Consider the following 24,536-nt stretch of genomic DNA (forward strand, 5'->3'; position numbering starts at 1 on the left):
CTTCCTTCCTTCCTTCCTTCCTTCCTTCCTTCCTGGCAGGAATTTTTTGGGGGAGCGGGGAGTCCTGTGTGTCTGTGAGTGAGTGAGTGGAGGAATGGGGAAGAGGCACGCATTAATCTCCCAGAGAGGTTCCCACATTAGTTTCCATTAGCAGAGACCGCCTTGCTCGCTGAGAGCCTGTGATTGGCACTCCACCTTCCTTTTGCATTGAGCCAGATGTCTTCTGCCCCCTTCATCTCATTGTACATTACTGGCTTCTTCAGCATTGCTTGGATCTGGAGTCTTCTGCATCGGGGTAGCGTGAGCCAAGGGGCGGCAGGTTCTCGTTCCTTCTTCCCTTCCTTCCTCTTGCCATGTACTTTTCCGTGGCTAGTGCAGCGCAGCAGCAGACAGATGTGTCTGCAAGAGAGGACTTCTCCCGATTGTGTTCCTGGTGGCTACAACCTTTTTAACTGTGCAAGAGGGAGAATCTGCTCGTTCCAGGCAGAGAAGGAAGTAGGGGCTGCAAGATCAATTGACCTAGCGCCTACCTTTTCATGATTCTCTCAGCATCTGTATTTACAAATCCTTCAGCGTGAAGCCTGCATACTGTCTGCCAGAGATGAATGGGGCCTTTAGAGATGCATACACATGCATAGTTCCTTTCTGGTATCTAAATATTTGTATATATATATTTAAACCCAGGTTCAGAAGCCTATAAGCAACCTTTGGGGAGTGGAGAAGGAGCCAGGCAGGAGAATAGCATGGAGTACATGGAGGTCTCTCTGGATTCCTTGGATCTTCGAGTAAAGGGAATTCTATCTTCGCAATCAGAAGGTGAGTGTCAGCTTTCTAAATATGTACCATGTACCATTTTGGTTCTTTGTTTCCTTGGATTCATTTCTCTGTATTAAGACGATGCCCCCTGGTGGCTGCTAAAAGGAGAATGTGAAGAGGCCGGCGTTGCTTCAAGAGCGGGGGAAAGGCACTGTAGGTTCAAATGGAGAGACCAGCAGAGAGCAAAGCGGGCCGTGCTGCGGGGTGGGGGTGGGTGGAGGGAGGGAGGGGATGCGGCACACAAAACTTTCCATTAGCCTGTTGCTGGCGAGTCAGAGGAGAAAGCTGTGGCCACTCGGGTCTCCCTGTGATTGCCCCCTTGGGCATGTCTGGGTGTTCTAAGCACTCCACCCCCAGGCTCCTCCAGCCCTTCCGGCTTGGCCTCTGAGACTCCCAGCTATTTTCAGGCAAAGAGTGCAGGCAGATTTCCCAAGACAAGTAGAAGGGGGTGCAGCGTTGGTCCATGCTGGGCAGCCATGCTGCGGACAAGACGGAGTCTCCCCGTGGGGTTGCTCCATGCAGGCGTCTCGTCTGCTCAAGACCTCACGGGATTGCTGCTCGAATGTGTCTGCAGTCCAGCCTGGAAAGGATCTCGCGATCCGGGCAGGGTGCCTTGCGCTTGGGCTACAAATGAGGAAGAAGGGATGCAGAAATCCGTGGCAGCCCCTCGTCCTTTCACTGCTAAAAGGGTTGCTTTGACTCTGGCACTGCCTTGTAATCTGTCCATCTGGCTAGGTCAGCCCAGCGGTATTTGTCCTCTTGTCTGGGAAGTCACAGTACAGAATTTCTGTATTTAGCTCGATCATGGATTGGCGGGTGGCGTATGCCGACACTTGCTCCAGGCACAGTGTCACCATGGAATTTGAAAATTTGCAGAATTCTTGGTATCTATACACAGAGTTTTTAGAGAGAGGGCCTTGAGATCAGTCGTGTCTTTTTATCGCTTATTTTAAAATCTTAAGCAGTTTCTACACAGCTCATATCTGATATCAAAGAGTATTGGACATAAGCAGAAGACACTTATTGTTACCAACAGAACACATTTCTGAAGCACTCCAAGTTTAGGTCTGGCAGCATTGACTTTCAGGCACTGAAATATTTCACCCGCTTGCATTTCTGAGTTTGTAAATCAGAGCTCAACAAAGCCAAGAAAGGTGCTTCAGTACCCCGTGAGAACAGACACGACATCTCGTGAGACCCAGTGTTTGGTTTTGAAGTTTCCATATATTGCCTCTTACACTGAAATAATTTCTTCTTCTTTTAGCTTATATGGTACTTCTGCTGATGGAATCTTCTCTAGCATTTAGTTGTTTCCCCCCCAAAGTTTCCAGCTATGATTTTATAGTAACAGAGATTCCCTGTTTTGTTAGCCTCTCATATGCCACTTTGCTCAGATTCACTATTTTAAATTTGAAAGTTTCTTTTTTTACAATCTGTTTCCAAAATAGCATGTCATTTCTGTCATAAGTGGGACATGTGGACAGTTGTCCGGGAAGCATTTATGCTTCCCAGCTTCCCTGCCTGAAATACCTCCTTGCCTTTCCTGTGTTCAGCTGGGAAAAATTCACCTTTTCCTAGTAAGGTTAGTGAAAGGTTCTGTCCAAGTCACAGCGTGTCAGCTCATACCCATCTGTTAGAACCGTGCTGATTCAACTGTCGTCTAATAATACATTTGAATATATCACTCACCTTTCAAGGAACATTATACTCTCATGATGGAAACGTGTCGCAGAGAGGTAGTCTTGCTTTCAGATAAATGCTTGCATGATGTTAATGGACGCCCTTTAAACAAATGCAATTAATAAATGCTGGGAATTTTGGCAGTGTCCTCTGGCACAAGGCAAAGCCTTCTGGGGCATTGTGGGAGCCACGTTGGCCTTAATGATGCATATTAAAAGTGCCTGCCCATGGTTTTTGCCGCTAGAGAGGAGCTTGAAAAGACCTAGGTTATTGATTAAGAAATAAGCAAGCACCAGTACTGTGACCAGTATGTTACTCTCCGATGGCAGCAGCTGAAAACCTCTGCCAGTAAACGCTGGAGCAGCTTAACCATTTTTAGCAGCCCCGGTCTCTGAATCATTCCACCATGAACTGATGAATATTAACACCAAATGTGGCGATTTCCAACAGAAAGTTTCAGGTGTCCGTGATTTTACAGGGATACTTTTATTTATTTAGGTCATAATAAAGCATAATGTAATTTTAAAAAAAGATTAAAGCGAGATAAAACTAGTTTAAAAAGAAGTGAAAGCCAACAGCAGTGCAATGATCTTAAAGTACACAAATGCACTTTAGAAAGTGAAAAAATGGAAAATTAAAATGCCTGGTGAAGTAGAAATAGGATCTTTACCAGGCCTTGTATGTTCCTAGGTATTTTAGATCACAATGTTAGAATTGGGCAAAGTCTCTGTGGGGAGAACTTCCCGTAACCACTGAAAAAACCCTTAGCTACTCCCTGGTTTTCCTTGAGAAAGGCCCCTGAAGCTAAGAGAAGCTGACCCTGTACGAATATGGACTTATGCACAGTAGGAGCCCAGTGGCTTTTCTGAATAATTGAGGGAGCAGAAGGCTTTCTCTCTCCACAGAAGTGAAAGCTTTCCTTCCTTGTGGCGACCTTCCTTCCCTCATCTTCCATCATTCACACTTCGCTCTGATTCCAGTGTCGATTTTTCTATCCTGCACTTTTTCTTCAGACAGAACCTTCTTTTTTAGCAATAATACTAAGAAGTTCAGATACACGGTCTCCTTATCTAGTTAAACATTTTCTTTGCGATTTTTTACTTCTAAAACACAAAACTTTGCTTGGGTGGAGGAAGGGTCAGCTCGTTGGGTCAGCTCCTCCGAGCTTGCTCAGGGGGAAGAGGAACATGGTGGAATGGATCCTACCCAGGGGACTCTCTCTGCTTGGCCTTGCCCCTTTCCCATCCTATACAGCTGTAGAAGCACCATGCATGCTTCTGCGAGGTCGCAAAATGACGCCCACCAAGAGCTGTGTGGATCCGCCTTTGTTTGGTGCTGTCTGAGTTTTTGCCGAAAGACCTGCCAGCCTTGGCTCTGGCCCAATCTCCCCGTGCTGATGGTTTAGAGCCAGATGAAAAGCTCACCTGGCAAAAGTTGGCTGCCCAGTTTCCCGAAAGCTGTTCCATGTCCCAGCTGGCGGGGGGAATGGGTCATTTGCCTCATCCGTGCGCTGCTTGCTCGGTCTGGAGCAATGCGCTTCTTCTCACTCACTGCCTGGTTTGCCTTCCTTTCCTCCTCCATGTCCACACAGGTCTTTCCAATGGCCCGGGAGCAATGGAAGCGGACAGTCTCCAGGAAGTGCCTCTCTGTAGCTGTCGAATGGAAACGCCCAAAAGCCGGGAGATCACGACACTCGCCAACAACCAGTGCATGGCAACCGAAAGCGTGGATAAAGAGGTGCGTGTGGCACTTCCCCTCCTTCCCCGTCAGTCTTTTTGGGGGCAACGCCATGAGCAACCGGAGCGCCACACACAACCAGGCTGGTTGGAAAGGCTGATCCGTTGGTTTCTTCCAATACGTACGCTAAGGTCCCAGAGTGGGGCGAAGTCAACATCTTGGCTTCGTCAAGAGATCTCCGTGCAAGGATGAGATCCTTGCAAAGAAGGCCTCCTGGTCCCCCGCCATGCGCATCGATCCAGTCTTCTCTTTGCCTCTGTTACCCTTCTGTTATCCCTCTTTTTTGTATTGCCTCCAGAAAGTTTCTGGCATGAAACTACTCCCACTGAATGTTGTTCAGTGATCAAAGAACAGTCTTCCGATACTGGGAATCTGGTTAGTGCTTCTGGTTTCCCAGTTAGCCCCTGCCAGGATGGCCAACCTCTAACAAAGGTCTGTAGTCAGGAGATAACTGGCAGATGCGTTTTCCTCCAGGGTTTAGTTGGTGTGTCCGCAGCTTGATGATCAGGCTTGGGCATCGTTTGGCTCTTTGAACTGGGAGCTGCTGTATTTGGGAAAGCAAGCGACCCGGTGACAGTGACCCTGGTACCTTTCGTACACTGGTCACGATGAAGGAAGTTTGAATTTTTATGTCGAAGCGCAAGTTGCATCCTTTCCTTTTTGTCCATGTGGTTACTTAGCTGTAGCGTTCTGTTGTAAAATAGAATGGCTTTGCCGGTAATGAGGTTAAGCGAGGCGGACGGGAAAACGTTTGGCAGTTTTGGGAACCCACACTAGGTTCCTGCATGCGCCAGTGCAGAGGTATTAATGGTCAGTGATCGGCTGCTGTTGGCGTGGAATCCCAGGTCTGATTCACCTGGACGCTTCCAGCGCTGAAGCCACAAACGGAACCCACAAGTAATTAGGGCCATACCCATGGAAATTTGTCATTTTGTGTTTGAGCCTAGTTATCAGTAGTATGCAAATACAGCAGTGTATGAATAACTGTTGCACAACCGAATGGTTTCCTTGATCTGGGCATGCAGTGGTGAACCTCCGTGGTAGGAGTGAGAAGAGAGCCACGGAAACATGGTCAGGGAGGCTCAGGATTTCTTCCAAAGTGATGCTTCACGCAGGTGACAGAGGCCTCATATTTTGAAAGAACCAGGAGCCTTCACGGATCGGGACCAGTGCTAAGACGGATCCTTTCCTTGAGCGGAGACCTTTTCATGCTGACACCCAAGTGGACGGGACTTCTGCTTGGCTTCTTAACAAGCTTCTGACTTGGCTTCTTAGCAAGCCCAAGTTTAGGCGCTTTGCAGTGGCTGCGTGAGTCGTGTGCCGACATAACTGCCTTGGTTGCATTTCTGGCTCTGAAGGCACGTCGCTTTTGCTTGGCTGCAGATCTGTGGTTGAGAACAGAGTGGAGTATTTCTCTGCTGCAGTTTTTCCCAAGGTTGCTTGGTGCGCGTTTGAGTTGCTGCAAGAAGGCCGCAACTCATCCAGTGCAGTGAGTGAAATTGCTCTCAGATCACACAGTTTGCTATGAAAGTGTCTGTCTGTCTGTCTCTCCCTCCCTCCTGCCCTGCCCTGCCCTGCCCTACTGGGCTCTGCGTCCAAGATTGGCATCTCCCTTTCTCCCCTCCAGCTGAGCCGATGCACAAACCGTGTGCTGAAGAACGAGCTGATGCGTCCTTCCAACAAAGTCCAGCTCCTGGTGCTGTGCGAGGACCACAGAGGGAGGATGGTGAAGCACCAGTGCTGCCCTGGTTGTGGCTTCTTTTGTGCAGCGGTGAGCCCCCGGGGAGGGCGTTGGAGTTTGCAGGAAGGGGAGGAACAGCCGTCTCCGCCCCTTCTTCTCTTGAACTCTGGCGGTGCATCGTTTATTCCATTTACATTTCTTGTGGTCTACCCAGTAAAAAAAAGCTCTCTTCTTTTTAACAGTGTAGGCAGGCAGGACGACGGTTTTGCGACGTGGGCTTTCAGGCGCTGTCAAAGCAGGTCTTTGGAAATGCGGGTTCAAAATATCTTTTAGTTGGGAGAAAGCTGCCCCTTGCAGGCAGGTGTCTTGCAGTGTCTGTTGAACACTCGACTGGAACAACACCACTGCTAGTACAAGACCAGGCAGTCTGCTGCCTTCCTGATGGTTTGGGCCACAGGTCCCATCAGCCCCAGGTGTCATAGCCAATGCTTAACAGTTATGAGAGGTGCTGGCCCTAACTCCTGGAGAGGGTGCCAGGTAGAAACAAAAGATTTGTGGGAGGAAATGTGTTTCTTATTTATGTAGTTTGCAAGAGTGCGATGCTCCGTGTCAACTCCTTGGATGTGGTTGACACAGAAATGCAGGCAGTACAATATCAGGACCGATGTAAAGCAAGACGTACTTTAAAAACACTGCCAACCCAATCAAGAACGGGCTCTTTGTGTCCTCCCTTCGGGGCAGGGAGAGGGTGCCCATGCGTCTGTGCTGCATCGATAGGGTGGCCGAAGGGTAGATGAAGTCCTCAGAGCTCATGCCAGAAAGCCATCTGGTTGACCTTCCCACGATGGCCTCCAGGAACTCTCCCAGTGGGGCCAGGAAGGCAAAGCTCTCTCCCACGGTTGCCCCTCAGCACCTGCTGTTTTCATGGGCATCGCTTCTGAACTGGGTGTTGGATGCAGGAGTCGGGTGCAATCAATATCAGGGGCCCTTGTGCATGAATGGGACGCAGCCCTCTTTCAAAGCCAGCTGCTGTCATAGCATCTGGGCACCTTGACGTCTCTCAGCTGTGGTGGAAGACACCCCTTCTTTCCCCTGACCTGAAACTACGTGGCGGACGCGTTGGTGGGCCGTTCTTCCACCTGACCTGATCAATGTAGCGCACCAGGGAGAGGTCGCAAGGTGCCCATGTCCTTCCTGGCAGGTGTTTCCATCTCCCCACTGAAGCCTGCTTTAGAGCTGGGGTGTCGGGGTGCTCCCTTGTGCCAGTTCTTTATCCTTCTCCGTTTGCAAGGCCTTGTTGTTAAACTGGGCCCCCCCAAAATATTTACAAGTTGTATTTCCAGACTGAATTCGGCTGCATTTTCCCTGCCGTGTCTTGAGGTGCTACTTAGGGGGACACAAAAATTGTTTGAGTCTACAGATCACTCGCCGAGGCTTTGTTGGCAACCCCAAGCATTCATGTTGACAAAATTCACACATAAAAATGCATCCCTTTAAGTGAGCACTTTTCCAGTGCGCACCCTTAGAAATGCATGCTTAAATAACTCGCATTTCATGGAGAGAAATGGAAATTGTGCATTTTAAGGTAAGGGTTTTTAAATAGTTGCATTTTCAGATATACAGGGCACGTGTTTGAACAATGCAGCTTCCCGTTGGAGCAAACTGAGAAAACAGGTCACAAATGAGAATGGGAGAGAGTAAAACCAAGCTTTGAAGTACAGTTTGCAGGATTTCTGAAACCCTGAATTTTCCTTTTTCTTCCACCCCAAAGTGTGAGGAAGAAAAATAGTGTGATGTGAAGTGAGAAAAGCAAGTCGGGCAATTCTTTAGCTCAGTCCTGGGGAATCTGTAGCCCTCTGGATGTTCTGGGGCTTCAGCTCCCTTCGCCCCAGCCAAAAGAGTCAGTGGGAGAAGATGATGGGAGTTGTCACTGAAGAATATCTGGAGGAGTTCATGGTCCGCTGTGCCTTGTTGAAGGAGTTGTCCAGCTGCAGTGACCACATCCACGTCACCCACACGGTGATAGCTCACACGGTCAAGGTGCTGCCTTCAGGGGCTGCACAGAGTAGCTTTGGATTTAGGTCGCCCTTTCTTCCTCGCCGTGCAGCGTGTTGTTGAAGTCGGTTTGGCTTCTTTGCGAAAAGAAAAGCAGCTTTTGGATGGTTTCCATACATGATGCAGTTGCTGGGTTTGCGCTGTGCGTCTGACACCTGCCTGCACGAGCCGGTTGGGTTCCGAGGGCCTCTCTCGCGTTCTGTCAGCTCTTTCGAACGAAGTTGACGTCTGTAGTGCGAGAAGCATTCAGAGACTTTGAAAGGTCATGCGACAAAGCGCTTTGTGATCAAGCCACCTGGTCTGCTGGAAAAACTGGGGCGAGATGATTTTTCCCTGCTGGGAGTCTTACAAGGGACATCTGGACTGAGGTGCGTTAAAGCGCTTCCCCCCCCTGGGGTGCAGAGAGCCCGGCTTAACTGGGGTGGTGCTCTAACGGTGCCAGTGCTGAGCTTCCGTTTCCCCTGGGGCTTAGAAATCCCAGAGGACAAGGTGCAGATCTAGGATGGTTGGGTCTCGGTAGGGGAGGGAGCCCCCCAAACCTGTGAGTGGCGGCACCTGCTCGACCCTCTGGCTGGATGCTCTATCCAGTCACGCCTTTCTCGCATCTTGCTGGGAAGTGCCATTCCGTTCTAGCCACGCCTCTCAACTATAACCTTTCTGGAAGCTTGCTTTTCTGCCGACGCTCTCTTCGAAGGACGTAGCAGCACCCCCAGATTTCATCCTTGCTTTGCTGTGCCAGCATCCCAACTGGAGAGTCAAGCGCGTGCTCCACTCCCTTCCTCGGAACACCCTCCCTGCTGCGGCCAACCTGGCACCACATGGACCATTTTGGCACCAGCTCAAGGAAGTCCTGTGTGTGGAGACCTTTAAAGATCTCCTTGATCATCCTGTTGATTCTTCTCCTTGCTAGGCCTTTTAATTGTATTTTATACCATATTCTAAGCTATTTGAACAGTGCTGCTTTATGTTATTTGTACTGCATTTTACTGTTCCGTTTCATGCACTGTTGCAAACCATCCAGAGAGCTTCGGCTATGGGGTGCCATGGAAATTAAATAAATAATACCCATCTGTAATAAGCCAGGCATATGAAGGATGTGATTAACTAGGGGGCCCTTTCTGGTCCTTGGTGCTTGGTGGAGGAATGCGCTGAGAGAAAGAGAGTGTGAAGGGAGGGACTGAGGGGGTCCCCACCGAAGCGAATGCACCATAGGCTCAGTTTTTAGCAGTTACGAATTCGCCAGGGAAGAGTTACTAGATGTGAGGACTGGAGACGGTCAGCTGGACTGTTTCACAAGATCTGCTTGTGGCTGGCTAAGTGTTGGGTTTCTCAGCCCTTCGACGGTAGCTGTCCCGAAGAGAGACAGTGTGCGTGCATGGACATGCCGCACATGGGCATGTTCCGATGCCCAGGTGAAGCGGGGCGCGGCGGTCTGCCGGGTGTGAACGTGCCTTCTTTGCGTCTCCCTCTGCAGGGGACCTTCATGGAATGCCAGCCGGAGAGCAGCGTCTCCCACCGGTTCCACAAGGACTGCGCTTCCCAGGTCAAGGGGCTGAGCTACTGCCCCCACTGTGGGGAGGAGGCCTCCAAGGCGAAAGAAGTGACTGTGGCGAAGGCGGACACCACCTCCACGCTTCTGCTGACCTACGAGCCGAAGAAGCCCGGCCCCTCGGAGGGCAGGGCAGACACGACGACCGGAAGGCAAGTCCAAGGGCTGGGGTCGCGGGCGCTCGCTCGCCGGGGCACGTGCCCCGCCGTGGGCTGCCCAGTCATCTGCCCTCGCTTGTGGCCCATCGTGCTGCATTGGCCTACCTGCCCGCCCTCTCCACGCCTCGGGGCACAATCCGAGCAAAGAGTGGGCACATTCGTTGTCGTCGGTCTTGCATCCTCCTCCTGGGAAGTGATGCTCGTCAGGCTGGGAGGGGGAGAAAATGGGCAACAGCGGCAAGGAAGGGGCTCCCTCGGGGCATCCTGGCCCCACCCCCAGATTCCTAGCACCATTGTTACTGGCTTTTCCATGGGCGTAAGTCCTTCAGCTCAGCTGAAGTTCCTCGGCTGAGAAATGAAGTCAGCTCCAGGGAGAGGAGAAGAGCGCAAGAGCAGGGCAGGCCTCGGTCCATCTCGTCCAGCATTCTGTTCATAGCACGGCCACCCAGCTACCCATGGGATCCCACAAGGCCCCCGTTGCTTGGCCGTCGTTTGTCTACCGCATCACCCCATTCAGCACAGCGTGTCTTGGGAGCTCCAACTGCAGCACGGAAGAGGGATGCTTCTGTTGCAGGATCAAGCTGTGCAGTTGTGACCTCCAGGACCTTCCTACCTTCAGACAACATGTGTGGGAAGATCCAATAAGCGCTTGGCTTCCTCTTCGGACTGTATCACTTCCTCTGATAGGTGAAGGGATCGCATGTTTCACGAGCACGAGTTGAGATGCTGGGTTGCTTCTCCCAACGGCCCAGAGATCCAGGTGTTGCTGGGTTACGTGTAATCTGGGAATGAGGCAGAGGCTCATTTGGGAATTCAGAGGAGCCATTGGGTGAGCAGTTGGGAATCCATTGATTCCTTAGCCCCAGGGTGGTGGTTACATGCAGAGCAGATCTATGTTTGAGCACCTTCTGTGCCGACTTTCTGCTGTAGGTTGCTTTTAGATCGGGGGCAAGCAAGCAAGCAAGCTGTTCTGCCTGCAGGGTGAAGTGAAGCCGTCTGCTGAGGATGTTCCGCCTGGTTTTCTTGCCTGCCTTGAAAGGTCTTTGAGGAGAGGGGCGACTTGAATGGAGGGGTCACAAAATTACTTGCAGTGCTGCTATGGATTCGTAGAAGCCGTTGGGGTATTTTAAAAGCCTGTATTTTTTCCTTGCTTGATGCAAGAGATGCAAATGGTATGAACTGTTGTAGAGTTGGCATCTTCTCCTTTCTTTATTTTCTTGGTCACAGTGGGACGGGAACGCAGCCATCTGAAGAAGGTAGATCGGAGAGCTCATCTGCTGAAGGTTTTGACTTGGCTGGGACGTCGGCCTTTCCTAAACCTGCCCCAACTGGTTTATCTCAGGGACCAGTTAAAGAAACCTTGGAAAGTGCTTTGATTGCCCTCGATTCAGAAAAGTAAGAACCCAACTCCCCAACAGTCCACAGAAGCCATTGTTAGAGCATCCGATCTCAGATGTCAAGTTTTTTTTTCTGAGGGTGGCGGGAGGGCGTTGTAGTTCTCCCAGTGTGCACACCGTGTTGTGACCAGTTCGAATCCTTCCAGCTTCCGGCTTGGATCTCTCTCTAGCTGCTGGACCTCTGGGTCCCAAAGGAAAAAAATAATAAACTAGGTACCTTGAACTCTGCTTTCCCTCTAAAAGAGTGCGTGAAGTCTTGGTTCTGCATGCCAAGCTATTTTTCAGGCCAGCGTTACCAAATTTGTCCAACAAATTTGTCAAAATCTTCTTGGCCTAAGACTGATGTAACACTGTCGACATGGTGCTTTGGTCAATGAAGCCGCCCCCGATCCACATGTCTAGACGTCGTTTGTTTACATTTGTGCACCCTGCTCCTATAAAAATGTCCGAGGTAGCTTATAACCATGATTAAAACAGTAAGAAAACACAAGGTGGTCTAAATAGATCAAAACGGCAGAAAGCAGCCATTAATAAGAAGCCATAACATTCAGCAGAACAGATAAATAAAACCCACAGGCTGCTTACAGATAAAAAGGCCTGGGTGCATAAAGGCTTTCCATAGTGCCGAAGACGGTCTGGTCATTTGATTCAGCAATTTTTTAATTAGTTTTCTTTGGTGGGGGAAGAGAAATGTCACAAACAGGAGCTTATTTCCATGGATAAGCTGAATGGCAAGGATGCTTTGCAGAGAAAGAGTGCGCTGCAGAACCAGCCATGGTGTCCAGCTCAGTTCTTCCCTTTCCGCCCATCTTCCCCATAAGTCAACCAGCTGTCCATCCCCACTGAGCATGTGTTCAGTCCTCCTCGAACTGCTTTGGGGGTTTCTAAAGATGTTGGGCACCTCCGCAGACTTTTGGGGTTCTCCTGAGCCTGCGAATGGCTCCCATTTGTGTGGGGATGTGGGTCTTCTCGCTTCAAGAGGTCCTGAGTGCGGGAAATAATGCAGGGCTGGTGGAAGAGGCTCACCTGTGTCGCAGCTGGCTGCCCAGACAGGGCTGCCATACTGATGCTGCAGCCATTGATCAAGACATGTTGCCTTCCCCAACCTTGTGCCATCCTGACATGTTTGGCCTGCAACACCCAGAATTCCCAGTCCATGGCGCTGCTGGATGGGAATTCTGGGGGTTGTGGTCCAAATGCCTCTGAAAGAGGCCAGGCTGGGGAAGGCTGCAGTAGAAGACCGAACGAAAGATGCCTTGGGGGTTTTTCCAGGTGTGTGTCCTCTATCTGTGCAGTTAAGTGTAAGGTGAGGAGAGGAAGGCATTCCAGGTTGGGAAGCAACGTTAGTAATGATGCTTTTCCTCCTCTGGCAGACCCAAGAAGTTGCGGTTTCACTCCAAACAGCTGTACTTCTCTGCAAGGCAAGGGGAACTGCAGAAGGTTCTGCTCATGCTGGGTAAGGTCTTCCCCTGCTTCCTCTTCTCTGCGTCACACGGAGCAGAGAGCGTTTGGTTGGACTGGGCTGTTGCCCCAATTGATGCTGTAACCCCACCCCCACTAGTGCCCTCCGGGAGCGTTGGCCTGCTGTTTCCATCATCCATAGCCAGCGTGGTGATGCTGGCTGGGGATGGTGGGAGCTGCATTCCGGCAGACCCACCCGGCACCCATGCTGGGGAAGAGGGCAGAACAAAGGTATTTTGAGCCCCAGAGTTGACTTGTGGGGTCATCAGAATGGGGATTAATCAGGCTCTCCTGCGCCTGGAACTCTCCGAAGCATTCAGACGTGCGTTCGTGAAGTTGTGAGGCCCGCCTGAAAGGTGTGGCTTTCCCTCCAGCATGCTGCCTTTCCTTGCCTCTCTTGGTAGGCCTTGTTGGGCTGTCTTTTTTCTCAGCCGAGTCCTCCTTGGACTGGCTTAATCACGGGGTGGGGTGTGGGGGGAGTGGAAATGAGCAGCCGAAGCACCTCAGGTTCTGGTCTCGGCCGTGCCATGTCTCTGCCTTCTCTCTCGTATCCTTTGCATAATTTCCAGCCATTTCTTCCCCTCGTTAATCCCGTTTATCTGTAGTATGCGCTCTTCTCTGGTCTCCGCGAGGCTCGTGTCGTCAAGTACTCCTCTGGCTCTACTCAGGATAGCCCAAGTGACTAAAATAAGAACTGCACTGATGAAAGAGAGAGAGAGAGAGAGAGAGAGAGAGAGATCCGTGACAAGGTCGTATCAGCTGGAGTGCACGTGGCCAGCGATCACCAATCAGTCCACTTTCAAATTGCTGGGTCGTTAGGTTTCCCCTTGATGCCTTGCTAGATGTTGTGTCGTTCATCCCAACAGTGACAGAATCATGAGTGAAAGGCTTTTCTGTCTGCAATTACCTCTCGATTTTTTCTGGGGCAAGGAGGGATAGGGAAAATGGCTGGTTGGGTCAACGCCCTGTAGGTATTCTTGTGCAGTGCCATGATTAGGACCCAGGTCCAAATCCTAACTGAGTCATAAGGCCAACCGGGTGACTTTCGTAGTCTAACTTATCTCACACAAGGCTGATAAATGGATAAAATAAGGCCAGGTCCATAAGTCTGTGGTTATGCTTGTACCTTTGGGTGTGTTGCTCAGAATTTCACATCAGTAACAGCCTGGCTTTTACACCCCTACTTAAACAGATGCCACTCTTCATGAGCTTTGGAGTGCTTTTAAAACTAATTCATTCTCACTAAACAGAGTGAACGTCTTTGAAGATGAAAGGTACATAAACACTCACGTGTACGAAATTAGCTTGTGGGACTGCGTGAAATGTAGGAATAATAAAAGGAAATAAAGACAGGAAGAGAGGTCCCGGAGGGAAACAATAAATACATGAAGATAAAGGATCCACCAAGCCACCGCAGCCCACCAGTTCTTGTCCCACTGCGGCATGTAACGGTTTGCAAGATTCCTTCTCTTCCTCACCAGTTTGATCCCTTTCCCCGCCCTCAGCCCCATGCTTGCGTTTCCCCATATCCAGCCCGATAGAATAGTTTCAGGCAAGCTTTGCAGAGTGAAAACCCTGTTTAAGCCAAATTCCTTGGGGACCTCATTCCCAGCGGTGGGGAGGAAACTAAAGGCAAGAAGGCTGTGGCCAGAACTTCAAGAATGTTTCCCCATTTGGGGCTAAGACTCTTCATGTCAGAGAGTTCATTTTAGGAGCGGTCTATGGGAGAAAAACTACAAAACTCTAGAAAACTACCCAACAGTTGGGGTGTGTGTGTGTGTGTGTGGGGCGGGGGGTGGTTTAGGCACAGTAGAGAGGGGTGGTGTTTTGGCAAACACCAGAGAGCTGACCTTGACCCCTGGGCAAGGGACTCTTCCCCCCCCCACCTTAAATTTACAGCCCCTGGCAATCTGCAAACTGAGACAAACCTTTTACATTGATACAATGCCTGTGGCTTCTTCGAGTGGCTTCTTCCACCTGATCTTTCTAATCAGTGCTGTTGAAGTCAATCACTTACCACGCCAGGTGTGTTATATGTTAAGTGCTCCCCTGGTTTATGAGTGGTAAGATACCTGCATAGCTCATGTGGCGTCTCTGACACTTGTTTGGCATGGCACTCGTCACCGAGAGCTCATTGTCAGCAGGTAGTTTTGCTCACCGCCCCTTCCGATCGCCCCCGTCACACAACTGCATTTGAATGCGTTGCTTTGGCAGTATCCAGCTGTTCATTCTTAGCAGCTGGATCTGCATCCTGGAAACCGTTTTGGAAACCCGCATGCTTGTAATCTCTAACAGGCCGGGACTTCTGGTAGAGCGTGTCTGGGGCTCATTTTCGCTGGCGTATGGAGCAGAAATCTCAACGCAGCTGTCTTCAGGAATTCCCCGAAGGCAGATAACTGGAGAGAAAATGGCACCTTCTCTGCTGCTCTCCCCCTTCCTACATTTCACAAGATGCGAATGTGTCGAACTGGCTTCAACTCTGACTTAGACTACCCCAAATGGCCGAGGAGGAAAGCGTCAACTTCTGCTAGGAATTGGAGCAGGGAGGCGCGAAAGAAAGGGGCAGGTTCATGGACTGAACTGTCCAAAACGTGACACCAGAGCTCCCTTTACAGTGTGTGGGAGCTCTGGAAAACCACTTCCGTTGCATAGCATCTTGATGGATACGGTTTTGTAACTCTGGATTTTGGATCCATGAGGGCTGCTTCCACATTTCAGTAAATAATCCACCCTCAATGCTAGTTTTGGTATGAAGGCAGGGCAAAGAACAGTTACGTCCAGCACTTATCTGTCAAGGTGGCAGAACTGGGTTTACATTTGAGCCTATTACTTCTAAAACGTCCTCCAAGTTTTCCTAAAATGGCTTTTGCATTTTTCTCCTGTACCTTCCAATATGCTTCTCTGCCCTTAGTAGTAACGCTTCCTCTGCAGATATTCTAACAGACGCATCAATTCATTCAGAATGTCATGCATAAAAACTAGATCAGGGGAAAAAACACTTGGAAGACAAATGCTTAAACAGGATCGAGAGGAGACTGAGTGGCCTTTGATATATTTTTGTCATCTCGGGCAGACTGAAAACATAAGTGCAGGGAAGGAAAGCTGTTCCAACATGTGGAAATAGTCTGCTAAGACTTACATGTCTCTATTAGTCTTGTTTATCCATTCATTCAGCGGCTGTAAACATTTCTTTAGTTCCCTTTGGTTTGGCACGACATACCAGAGTATAAATGCAACTTCTCCATGATTGCACGAAAATAATAGCCTTCTAAACTGTATTTCTGAGTGAGCTCTAGTTCGGATGGTGCCATGCTGTGACTTTAGGATGTATTTTGAGAAGACTGTGTGACCTCTCAGTTTCTTTTCTGGACATTACACAAGCTTCCTCCTTGATCAACAAAGGCTGCAGGCACAAAATCAAGCTCCTGGAATCCAAGACAATTAAAAAGCACTTAGTTTATCACTTGTGTATTTTTCTCCTGGAAAGTTAAATCAAGGGAAATGAAACAGGAGTTGTCTTGTTTTGGCAAATTCTGAAATCAGAAAATAAGCAAAATAAGTGTGTCTGAGGCCCTGGAAAGCAACGTGAAACAAAGCCCCTGATGGTGCATGGGAGGAGGTGTGGCACAGGGTCCAGACAGGTTTTGTTGTGAGGGAGGTAGAGGGCCCGGGGAAGGAGGGACAGAAGAAGCCACGACGAATCCCACCCTCTGCTGGGCACTCCATGGATTGTTCTGCCAAGTCACGTGGTCTATTCACAGCTTGGTACGCAGACAGAGCTAGTCGTTTGAGCTAGCAAAGACGATCAAGATTTGGGATCCAGTCTCACCCCCGCGTTAGAGACAGCCCTCACACCCCTCTCTCCTTCCCGTCTTCCCACTGTGGATTTGCTTCGTGTCTGTACCTCTCTCTCTCAGCTGGAAAATGTCTGTGTTTTCTTTTCCAGTGGACGGGATTGACCCCAACTTCAAAATGGAGCACCAGAATAAGAGAAGCCCCCTCCACGCAGCTGCAGAGTCCGGACACGTCGATGTTTGCCATATGCTGGTTCAGGTCCATCCTTTGTTCGTTTTTGCTTTTCCATCAGCTGCCTGACCATCTCTACCCTGCCTTTTCCAACTCCAACCAAAGAGCCCCTGGCCAGTCCACCACCAGCAGAGTTGTTGGGCTGCTCCTATTTTACTAAAGGGATACCAAAAGTCTTCTAGGGTATGAGAAATGTATTGCAAAATCCAACCCCCTCTGGGAGCGAGTAACACTCACCCGGGACCCCTGTAAGTGCCAATTCGGAGATGTGGGGAGCTGCCTAGCACAATTCAGCCCATCACTTCGTGGAGCTACTGATCTGCTAACAGGGCTAACAGCCACGCAGGGTTTTCACTGGGCCCTTCCCAGCTTTATCTGGAAGGACCTGCAATTGAAGGCAGAACCTCCTGCATCCCAAACAAGATGCTCTTCCATTGAGCCAACTATCCTTCCCTGTGAAGAGCCTTTTCACATTTCTGTAAGGAGCTGGAGGACTTCAGCCGTCCTTTCAAAGATCAGAGCTTCTAACTTTCCATCAGTTCGGGGTAGGGGGTCAGACCAGGGACCAGGGAAACCAGTTTCAAATCCTGGCTCAGCCACAAATCTCCTAATGGGGTGATGTCGCTCCAGGGCCTTGCCCTACTTTGCAGGGTTGTCGTGAGGATAAACTGGGGGCAGAGAACGCTGCCCGACACCCTTAATCCCTTGGTGGAAAGCAGTGGAACAGAAGGTGGAGGCTGAGGTGGGGAATAAAACTGCCATGGAAACGTGACATCCCATTGGATCCCATTGGGCTCTGCAGCACCTCAGTTCTGTTGCACAGGGAATCCTGTGCTCATTCTCATTTTATGGGAGGTGAACTTGAGAGACGCTTCTTAGAATAAAAGCCTAACTTTTCCCAGAAACAGTGCTCTAGTTATGCACACGGTGTGGAGGAATATGGAGACAGGCAGCTCTTGCCGTGGGTGAAACATTTCTGGCTTGCTCCGTGCTTTCTTTTTAATGCATTTACCCGTTCAGAGAAAGCACAGTCGCTTGGAATCCCGAGTTTCATGGAATCCAGCGTCTCTTTAGAGAGCAAAGCGATTCAGCTTTGACGGTGGTGGCACTAATTCTCGCCCTACAGAAGGGCAGATCAGGAACTGTGCGGGAACATGGAGCTGCTTCATCTTGGAACTAGGCCAGGGGACAGCCCTGCAGCCACTCAGAGGGTTTTCTCCACAACTGGAATATGTTGGTGATCGCATAATGGTTCTCATGCAGAAAACGCTCCTCTTGCATTGGAACCCAGATGTTTCTGCACCTGGCGTGAGGAAGCCTTCTGTGCTGAAGGGCCTCCCTGTGCTCTTTTGCTGGAGACCCGAGAGCCACCCACAGGACCCTGTGCTGCAGACGCACTTCTGGAATTACAGAATTCCTTTCCCAGGAATTCCTCCAGAGCTCACAATTCCTTCCTGACAAAAACCTCCGAATCGGCTCAGACGTTCCTAATCTTAGCAGGTTCTTGTTATAGGGCCGCTGCTTTTCTTAGATGGTGGGAACCCGGATCGTCTGTGACTGAAACCCCTCCTGTGTATTGCAGTCTAGCTTCTGCCCATGGCTGTGTGAAAGCGGGCCGCCTCGTAGGCCCGTCCCCAGGCACGTGGGCACAGGAAGCAGTACATTCCTCTGTAGCGCAGGATGTGGAAATCACGATGCGTGATTTCTCTGCAGCAAAGAAGCCGATAACGGCGGTGGTCACAGTCGCTCTGTCTTGTTCCAGGCTGGTGCTAATATAGACAACTGCTCTCAGGACCAGCGGACACCCCTCATGGAGGCAGCGGAAAACAACCACCTGGAGACCGTGAAATACCTCATCAAGGCCGGCGCGTTAGTGGATCCCAAGGTACTGCTGGCTCTTGAACTCTGGCTCAGCGACGCTAGCGTTCTTCTGCGCGCTTGCCACGGGGTCCGTTTGCCACGGGTGTGGCAGCAAGGGCTACGGGGATGCAGAGCCTGTGGCCCACACGGCCTGCACCCGAGGCCGTGGGAGGCTCCTCCCCCGCTGGTGGCCCCGCCTCCCCAAAAGGGGAGAGGCGCACTGGCCCTTCACAGGGGCGGTTGTACAATACCGAACCCAGCAGTCGTGATCTGGTCTGCTTATCAAACTCAAGGCCACCTTTGGAAGTGCGGTGCTCTGGGTGAAACCTCACAGTGTCGTGCACTCGAATAACCTTCTGCCCAAGCTGAGGGGGAAGCGCCTGCCTGTGCCCAGAGCTGAATCCAAGCCAGAACCGTCCTTTCCTTCCTGCCTTTCCATAAAGCATCTGGCTTCGCCCACCAGCAGGCTCTTCCACTTGAGGGCAAGATGACGGGAAAGGACCCGGGAGTTCTGTTCCCCCATCTGCTCCTTTCAGGGTCAAGGACTGGGTCCCACAACTGCCCCCCCACTTCTGAAACAAGCCAGTTCTCGCGCTCTGCCTGGGAAACTTCACGAGGTACCCCTGGGACATTGAGGTCCCGGGACCCCCTTGCTCCTCCAAGTCCTCGTTGGGATCAGATGGAATCTGTGCAGTCGGCCTGTAACGGGGCCCTCCTGTGCATCAGCCTCTCACCACACCTCCGTCGCTGGCTTGCTCCTTGCAGGTGTGGCATAGCAAAGATCACCTGCCCTTTGCTGCCACGCCCGGCACCCCCCACATGCTTTGAATCACGGTCCCCCACACTCCAGGCTGGCCCAGATGGGGGGTGACACTCAGCCCACGCAGAGCAAGGTGATGCCCCGACCTAGAGACGGTCGGCGTACATAATGCTGGGCCAGTGCAGCCACGGGGCACAGGGGACTCGGCCTGCATCCAAGGTGCTCTGCAAAGGTGACCGTGACCCTGTGAGGTGTGTGGGCGGCATTCTGGAATCTCAGTCCTTGCTAACGGCATATTTGGAAAGCTCTCTGTGGTTCTGGGGCTCAAGCCTGGATGGTCTCAGGAAATGCCTCTCTGCTTGGTGCCTGCCCACCCGTCATCGGGGGAAAACACTGGCTGTCCAGAGGGTCAGCCTCTGTCAGGCCATTGTGGAGGCTGGTCTGAGGCAGGAGAGTATTTTCCAGCCGGCTAGGACAGGGTCAGTATCCTGCAGGGCCTCTGGAAGGAGTAGTCAGGAGAAGGCAGTCAAGAGAGCAGAGCAGGATAGCGGTGTCCAAAAGCAGCTAGCGGCCAAAGACTGCTTGCCAGCGCTCACTGGCAAGCCCCCAAGAATCTCCGTAAGCAGGAAGCAATCTCTCCGGCAGCCCGCTTCAGGGTCTGTAAAGATCGCGATGTCGTGCCAAACATTCTCCCTGCCTGAGAATGTGAATCACCCGCATCCAGAAGCGTTATTTACCCTTTTAAATAAAACAAAATAAAACCACTTTTTTTCTTTTGGTAACTTATGCTAAGGCTGGGTTCTCTTCAGCCTCTCAGATCATTATTATTGGATAATAAACCTGGAATTTAGGTTGATTTATGTCTGTTGCATATGAATCATCCTTGAAGGGTGCTGGCATTTTGATAATACAACCCTTGGAAGGCAACCTCTGTGGCTTTGATTGGTAAGGAGGGTATGGGGGCTGGAGGTTTAAATCTCATGGAGGGGCACTTGCCACGCTCTGTAAGCGGAGGAGCGGTCCAGAAGGACCGTGGTTCAGCTGCCAGGAGAACCCAAGTTCTGCGGAGGATTGCTTCCCTGCTGCTTCTGCCTGTGGAGCGGGGAATTACTTCTTGAGTTCTCCTACTTTTTTAAAAAATGGAAAAGTTGCACGGCAGGGAGAGAGCTGGGGTAGAGCTGTTCTCCTTCAGGTGCTAATTTCCCTCTTGCCTGGCATTTCCCACTGATTTTTTTTTTAAGAAGTTGATTTTAAAAACCGGATAGCACGCAAGAAAGGTAGCTTGAACTGGTGCTTTCTGCCGACTCCTTTTTCTAACACCTCGCTTCGTTCCCTGTGTTAGATTAGTGTTTATTCCATGTGTTAACCACTGTGCTTCGCAACAAGAGGATACCAGTTCCATTCGCTTGGTGCTCCTCAAGCACTGGCATCCGGTCTGCAAGGAACTAAGAGCTGCCTGCTTCCTATTAGCTCTCTGCCGGCAGGCGAAATGGCGACTGCAGAATCGGAGAGGAGGATTTTCAAGTATCTGGCAGGACACAATCTTTTGCTGTCACTCTGCCTTCAGCTTGGTGGGTCGCGTGACACCAACCGGGCCCTGCTCTGCAGTGTATTTCCTCCCGGAGCCCAGAAATCCATTTTGTAAGCTCCGCACTGGTTCGGGGGATACGTGGATCTGATGGTGCGCTTTTCTTCAGGATGCAGAAGGTTCAACGTGTTTGCACCTGGCGGCAAAGAAGGGCCATTACGACGTGGTGCAGTATCTCCTGTCCAACGAGCAGGTGGACGTCAACTGCCAGGTACGCTTTGGCACACACGCGCCGGCCCCGTCTCTGGAGCAGCACGCTCTGCGGTTGGAGCGCGCGTAACGCTGCCGTGTGCAGATTCCCTTGGGGCTCAGTGGGGAAATGTGTGGGGAGTCCTGTGCACACCTGGGCTAGGGCAGTGTGAAGCAGCCCCCTTTGCACATGACCAGATGGGGGCATTTCACCGCCCGGTAAATCCGTGAAGACGGGGAAGGAAGCCCAAGGAGGCCTCCGCAAACAGGTCCACCGTAAAGCGAGGGGGCCGGGAAGGAGGCAAGCATCTCCCAGTTCGATGGGGTCTGAACTGGTGCTGCCTCACTGGGCTGTAGCTTTCGGGGTTGGGGTGGCTGGCTCAGCAGGAGAGTGGGCTCTGTGCGGTGTCTCTCCCGGGCCCGGCCAATTCTGGGGTTGCTTCTCTTCCCAGGATGATGGGGGCTGGACGCCCATGATATGGGCCACGGAGTATAAGCACGTCGAGCTGGTGAAGCTGCTGCTGGCCAAGGGGTCCGACATCAACATCCGTGACAATGTAAGTGCTCCTGCTTAGGAGGGGCTGGGGACACAGTCGGATAGCCTGTCCGTGCCCCTTTTGATACTCGGGAGCCCCCGGCTGGTGGGCGGCTTGAATCTTCAGGGCAGTGCAAGGGGCTTGGACATCTTTTTAAGTTTTTTTTATTATATTTTCTACAAATAAAACAAATGATCATTCAAAAGACATCGGACCTACTGGGTCATTCTCTTATTCTCTCTGCAGTTACTGCACATTTCAGCCCTAGGTGTAATCCTGCTTCTCTAGCCATTTGATAAAAGACGTCCCAAGTCTGGTAATAATATGTTTCTTCTTCCTCCTTGAGAGACAAAGTCAGTCTCTCCATTTCTGCCCAGCCTTGGGCTTACACCTCTGACCAGCACCATGCTGGTCTGCTCCTCCAAAAGATCCACCCACTAGGAAGGACTTCCTTCCAGGCTTTGAGGGTCTTCTGAAACAAGGCCTCTTCTCCAGGAGCAAAGAAACCTAGAAGGGTAGCGCACCTTTTGGAGTGGGCATTCCTAGCCCAACAGCCTCCCCCTTTGTCCCAGAGTGCCTGGGAACTGTGCTGTGTGGGTTTGTGTGGAGTGCTCCCCCCCCCCCCCCCCCGGCCACCCCACTGCGGTGCCCAGCTCTCCTCTTCTCGCCCTTGGGCATGAAAACACCAGAAGGTCCCTTCTTTCTTGACCCTTCCACAGCGATGCAGCGAAGCAACTCGAAAAGCCCCCTAGTGCTTTTGGAAGCTTAGCCTCTGCTCATGTGCAGAGTGCTGACCTTGAATCAGGAACTTCTCCCCAAGGTCCTTCCCTTTCACGGACTCTGGGCCTCACCCTCGGGCGAAGGGGAGCCCTCCGCAAGCCGCCTGGCTGGGCAGCTCCTGGGGTGAGGGACCGGGCAAGGCAGTGTCTCTCCCTCCTCCCGCCTGTTCCGAACATTCCCACTCGCCAGATCGGCCTGGGAACCTGCGGGCAGTGAGCTGGAGGGCGCGTCCAAGGCCTCTGCCTCCCGCCGGGTCCCCAGAACCCAAGCTGCTCTCCCCAAGGCTCCCCACCCGGCGTCGCTGTGGGCTCCACCCACTGCCGTTGCTGGCTTGCTTTCCTTGTCCTTTCTGCAGCGCAGCCGGGGTAGCCCCCCGCCCCACTATTTCCCACGGAGTGGTCCTGTGGAGAATGAGAGGCACGCGTGGGGCAAGCCGAGGCCCCCCGCTGTATCATGCTTCGGGGGCCTGGCCTGCAGGTGGGGCCCCTCTCCCCCACGGGGCCGTTGCTCTGTCCGGGGGATGCTAGGCCCGCCTGGGTCTGGCCAGGGCGGCCCCAAGCAGATGTGGCCGCTGGTTGGCAGGACGTTTCTCCTCTCTTGGGCGGTTTCACCATTGCGAAAAGGCCTGTCCCCTGGGGCTTTTGCAGAGCACTTTGATCTACTCCGTCAGGAGGAAGAAACACCCCTTTTCTTTCTCTTCAGAAGAACATCTCCTCTCCTCCCCCTCTTTGAAGTCCTTCAGGAGTTCGGGTTCAGTGCAGACCAAGAAGCAATGGAGAAACCTGCAGGCTAGGAATACTCCCCTTTCTGTGCTAGGCCACCAGTTAAAACGGTGGCTCGAAGAGGGAAGCTAGAACAGGCTCCAGGTCATGCTGAGGCATCTTCTTGTTCCCAGTGTGTGTGTGTTTCGATCCTCCTGATTGATCCCCGAGGGAAAGATGGCGGCTTGGACGCTCCAAGAGCGGCCGGCAGCATCTCTCAAGAGGCATTGTTGGCCCCGGTGCCTTCTCCAAGCCGGCCCGCTGCTGATTCCCTTCCGGGGATCTGTCTTTCAGACGCCGCCGGTGTTTGTTTTCCGGTGCTCCTAGGTCAGACAGGGTCTGCTGATAACAGCTCTTCCTTCCCTCTCTGTGTCATCTCTCTGTGGATTCATCCTGGCCGTGCAGCAGCTCGCAACCGAATGACTCACCTGTCTTTATAAGGCGAGGAGGGCAGCCCTTCCGTGCAGCTTCCTCCTTGCATCCTCCGCAGGCTCGCTTCTGGGAGCTCCCCGCCTGCCTGGCAGCGCAGCCGAGCGAGCCGGAGAAGGCAGCCCACGCACGGCCAGGAAAGGGAGCGTGGGGATCGGGAAATCCCCCGTGCTGAATCCCCGCTTCTCTCCCTGCCCCCTTTCCAGGAGGAGAACATTTGTTTACATTGGGCCGCTTTCTCGGGGTGCGTCGACATAGCGGATATTTTGCTGGCCGCGAAGTGTGACTTGCATGCGGTGAACATCCACGGAGATTCCCCCTTGCACATAGCCGCACGAGAGAACCGCTACGAGTGTGTGGTGTGAGTACGGCTCGGGGGACCGGTCCCTGTGCCTTGGTGGGCAGGGCGGGGAGAGGGCTGCACTTGCAGGTGCCTTCCCGGCGGCCTCCGCAGAGCCTCAGGTGCAAGCAGCCGGCATCTTGGCCTCTGGCGAGTCTGGTGCGGAGCGGGCCTCTCCCAGGAGGAGAGGACGGGAGTCCTGATTCCCAGAGCGCCCTTCTGGCGAGGGAGTGCCCCGCAACCGCTCCAGGTTAAGCAGCTTTCGTTGTGCAGGAAAGAAATTCTGACAGCTGCACCCGGAAGCACCTCCCTCCTCGACACCCTGGTTTCTGCAAAATACAGCCGGGTCAGTCTGTGACCTTCTGGTCCTGATGGACAGCGCCTGTGGGGTGCTCGATTAGAGGGCTCTTCTTACGACGTGCTCCATGGGTCACAGGCAGTTCCTGTTTGAGAGGGTTTCTGCCCCACGTCTTACAACAGACCTCATCTAGCTAGCCCAAGGGGTGACCAACACACAGGGGCTGCACCTGGCCCCTGCCATAGCTCTCCCCCACCCCGCCCCGCCCCACTGGCACCACCAAGAAGTGTGCCAGCGAGAAAGTAATTTAAAAAACAGCCATCGCTGCCAAATTTCAGTAACAAGCCGCTGTGGAGGTGTAAGAACAGTGAGTTTGTTTGCAAGCTCCGTTTGGTTCCGTGATTGCTGCTTGGCATATGTCTGCTCCCGCCAAAT

The 24,536-nt window shown here is 52.0% G+C and overlaps 1 protein-coding gene across 1 annotated transcript in view; it reads left to right on the forward strand.

Annotated features, from left to right (window-relative positions):
- Window positions 1-24,536, forward strand: part of EHMT1 (euchromatic histone lysine methyltransferase 1) — a 107,693-nt gene that overhangs the window by 72,514 nt on the left and 10,643 nt on the right. The window contains 11 exon segments of the mRNA XM_044439882.1: window positions 685-816; window positions 4,088-4,233; window positions 5,861-6,004; window positions 9,444-9,670; window positions 10,904-11,071; window positions 12,447-12,529; window positions 16,481-16,587; window positions 18,323-18,445; window positions 20,878-20,979; window positions 21,410-21,514; window positions 23,670-23,824. Of these exon segments, the coding sequence (XP_044295817.1) occupies window positions 685-816; window positions 4,088-4,233; window positions 5,861-6,004; window positions 9,444-9,670; window positions 10,904-11,071; window positions 12,447-12,529; window positions 16,481-16,587; window positions 18,323-18,445; window positions 20,878-20,979; window positions 21,410-21,514; window positions 23,670-23,824 (1,492 nt within the window).

Source organism: Varanus komodoensis, unplaced genomic scaffold (assembly GCF_004798865.1).
Source record: "Varanus komodoensis strain SLA01 unplaced genomic scaffold, ASM479886v1 scaffold36, whole genome shotgun sequence".
NCBI classification, from domain to species: domain Eukaryota; kingdom Metazoa; phylum Chordata; class Lepidosauria; order Squamata; family Varanidae; genus Varanus; species Varanus komodoensis.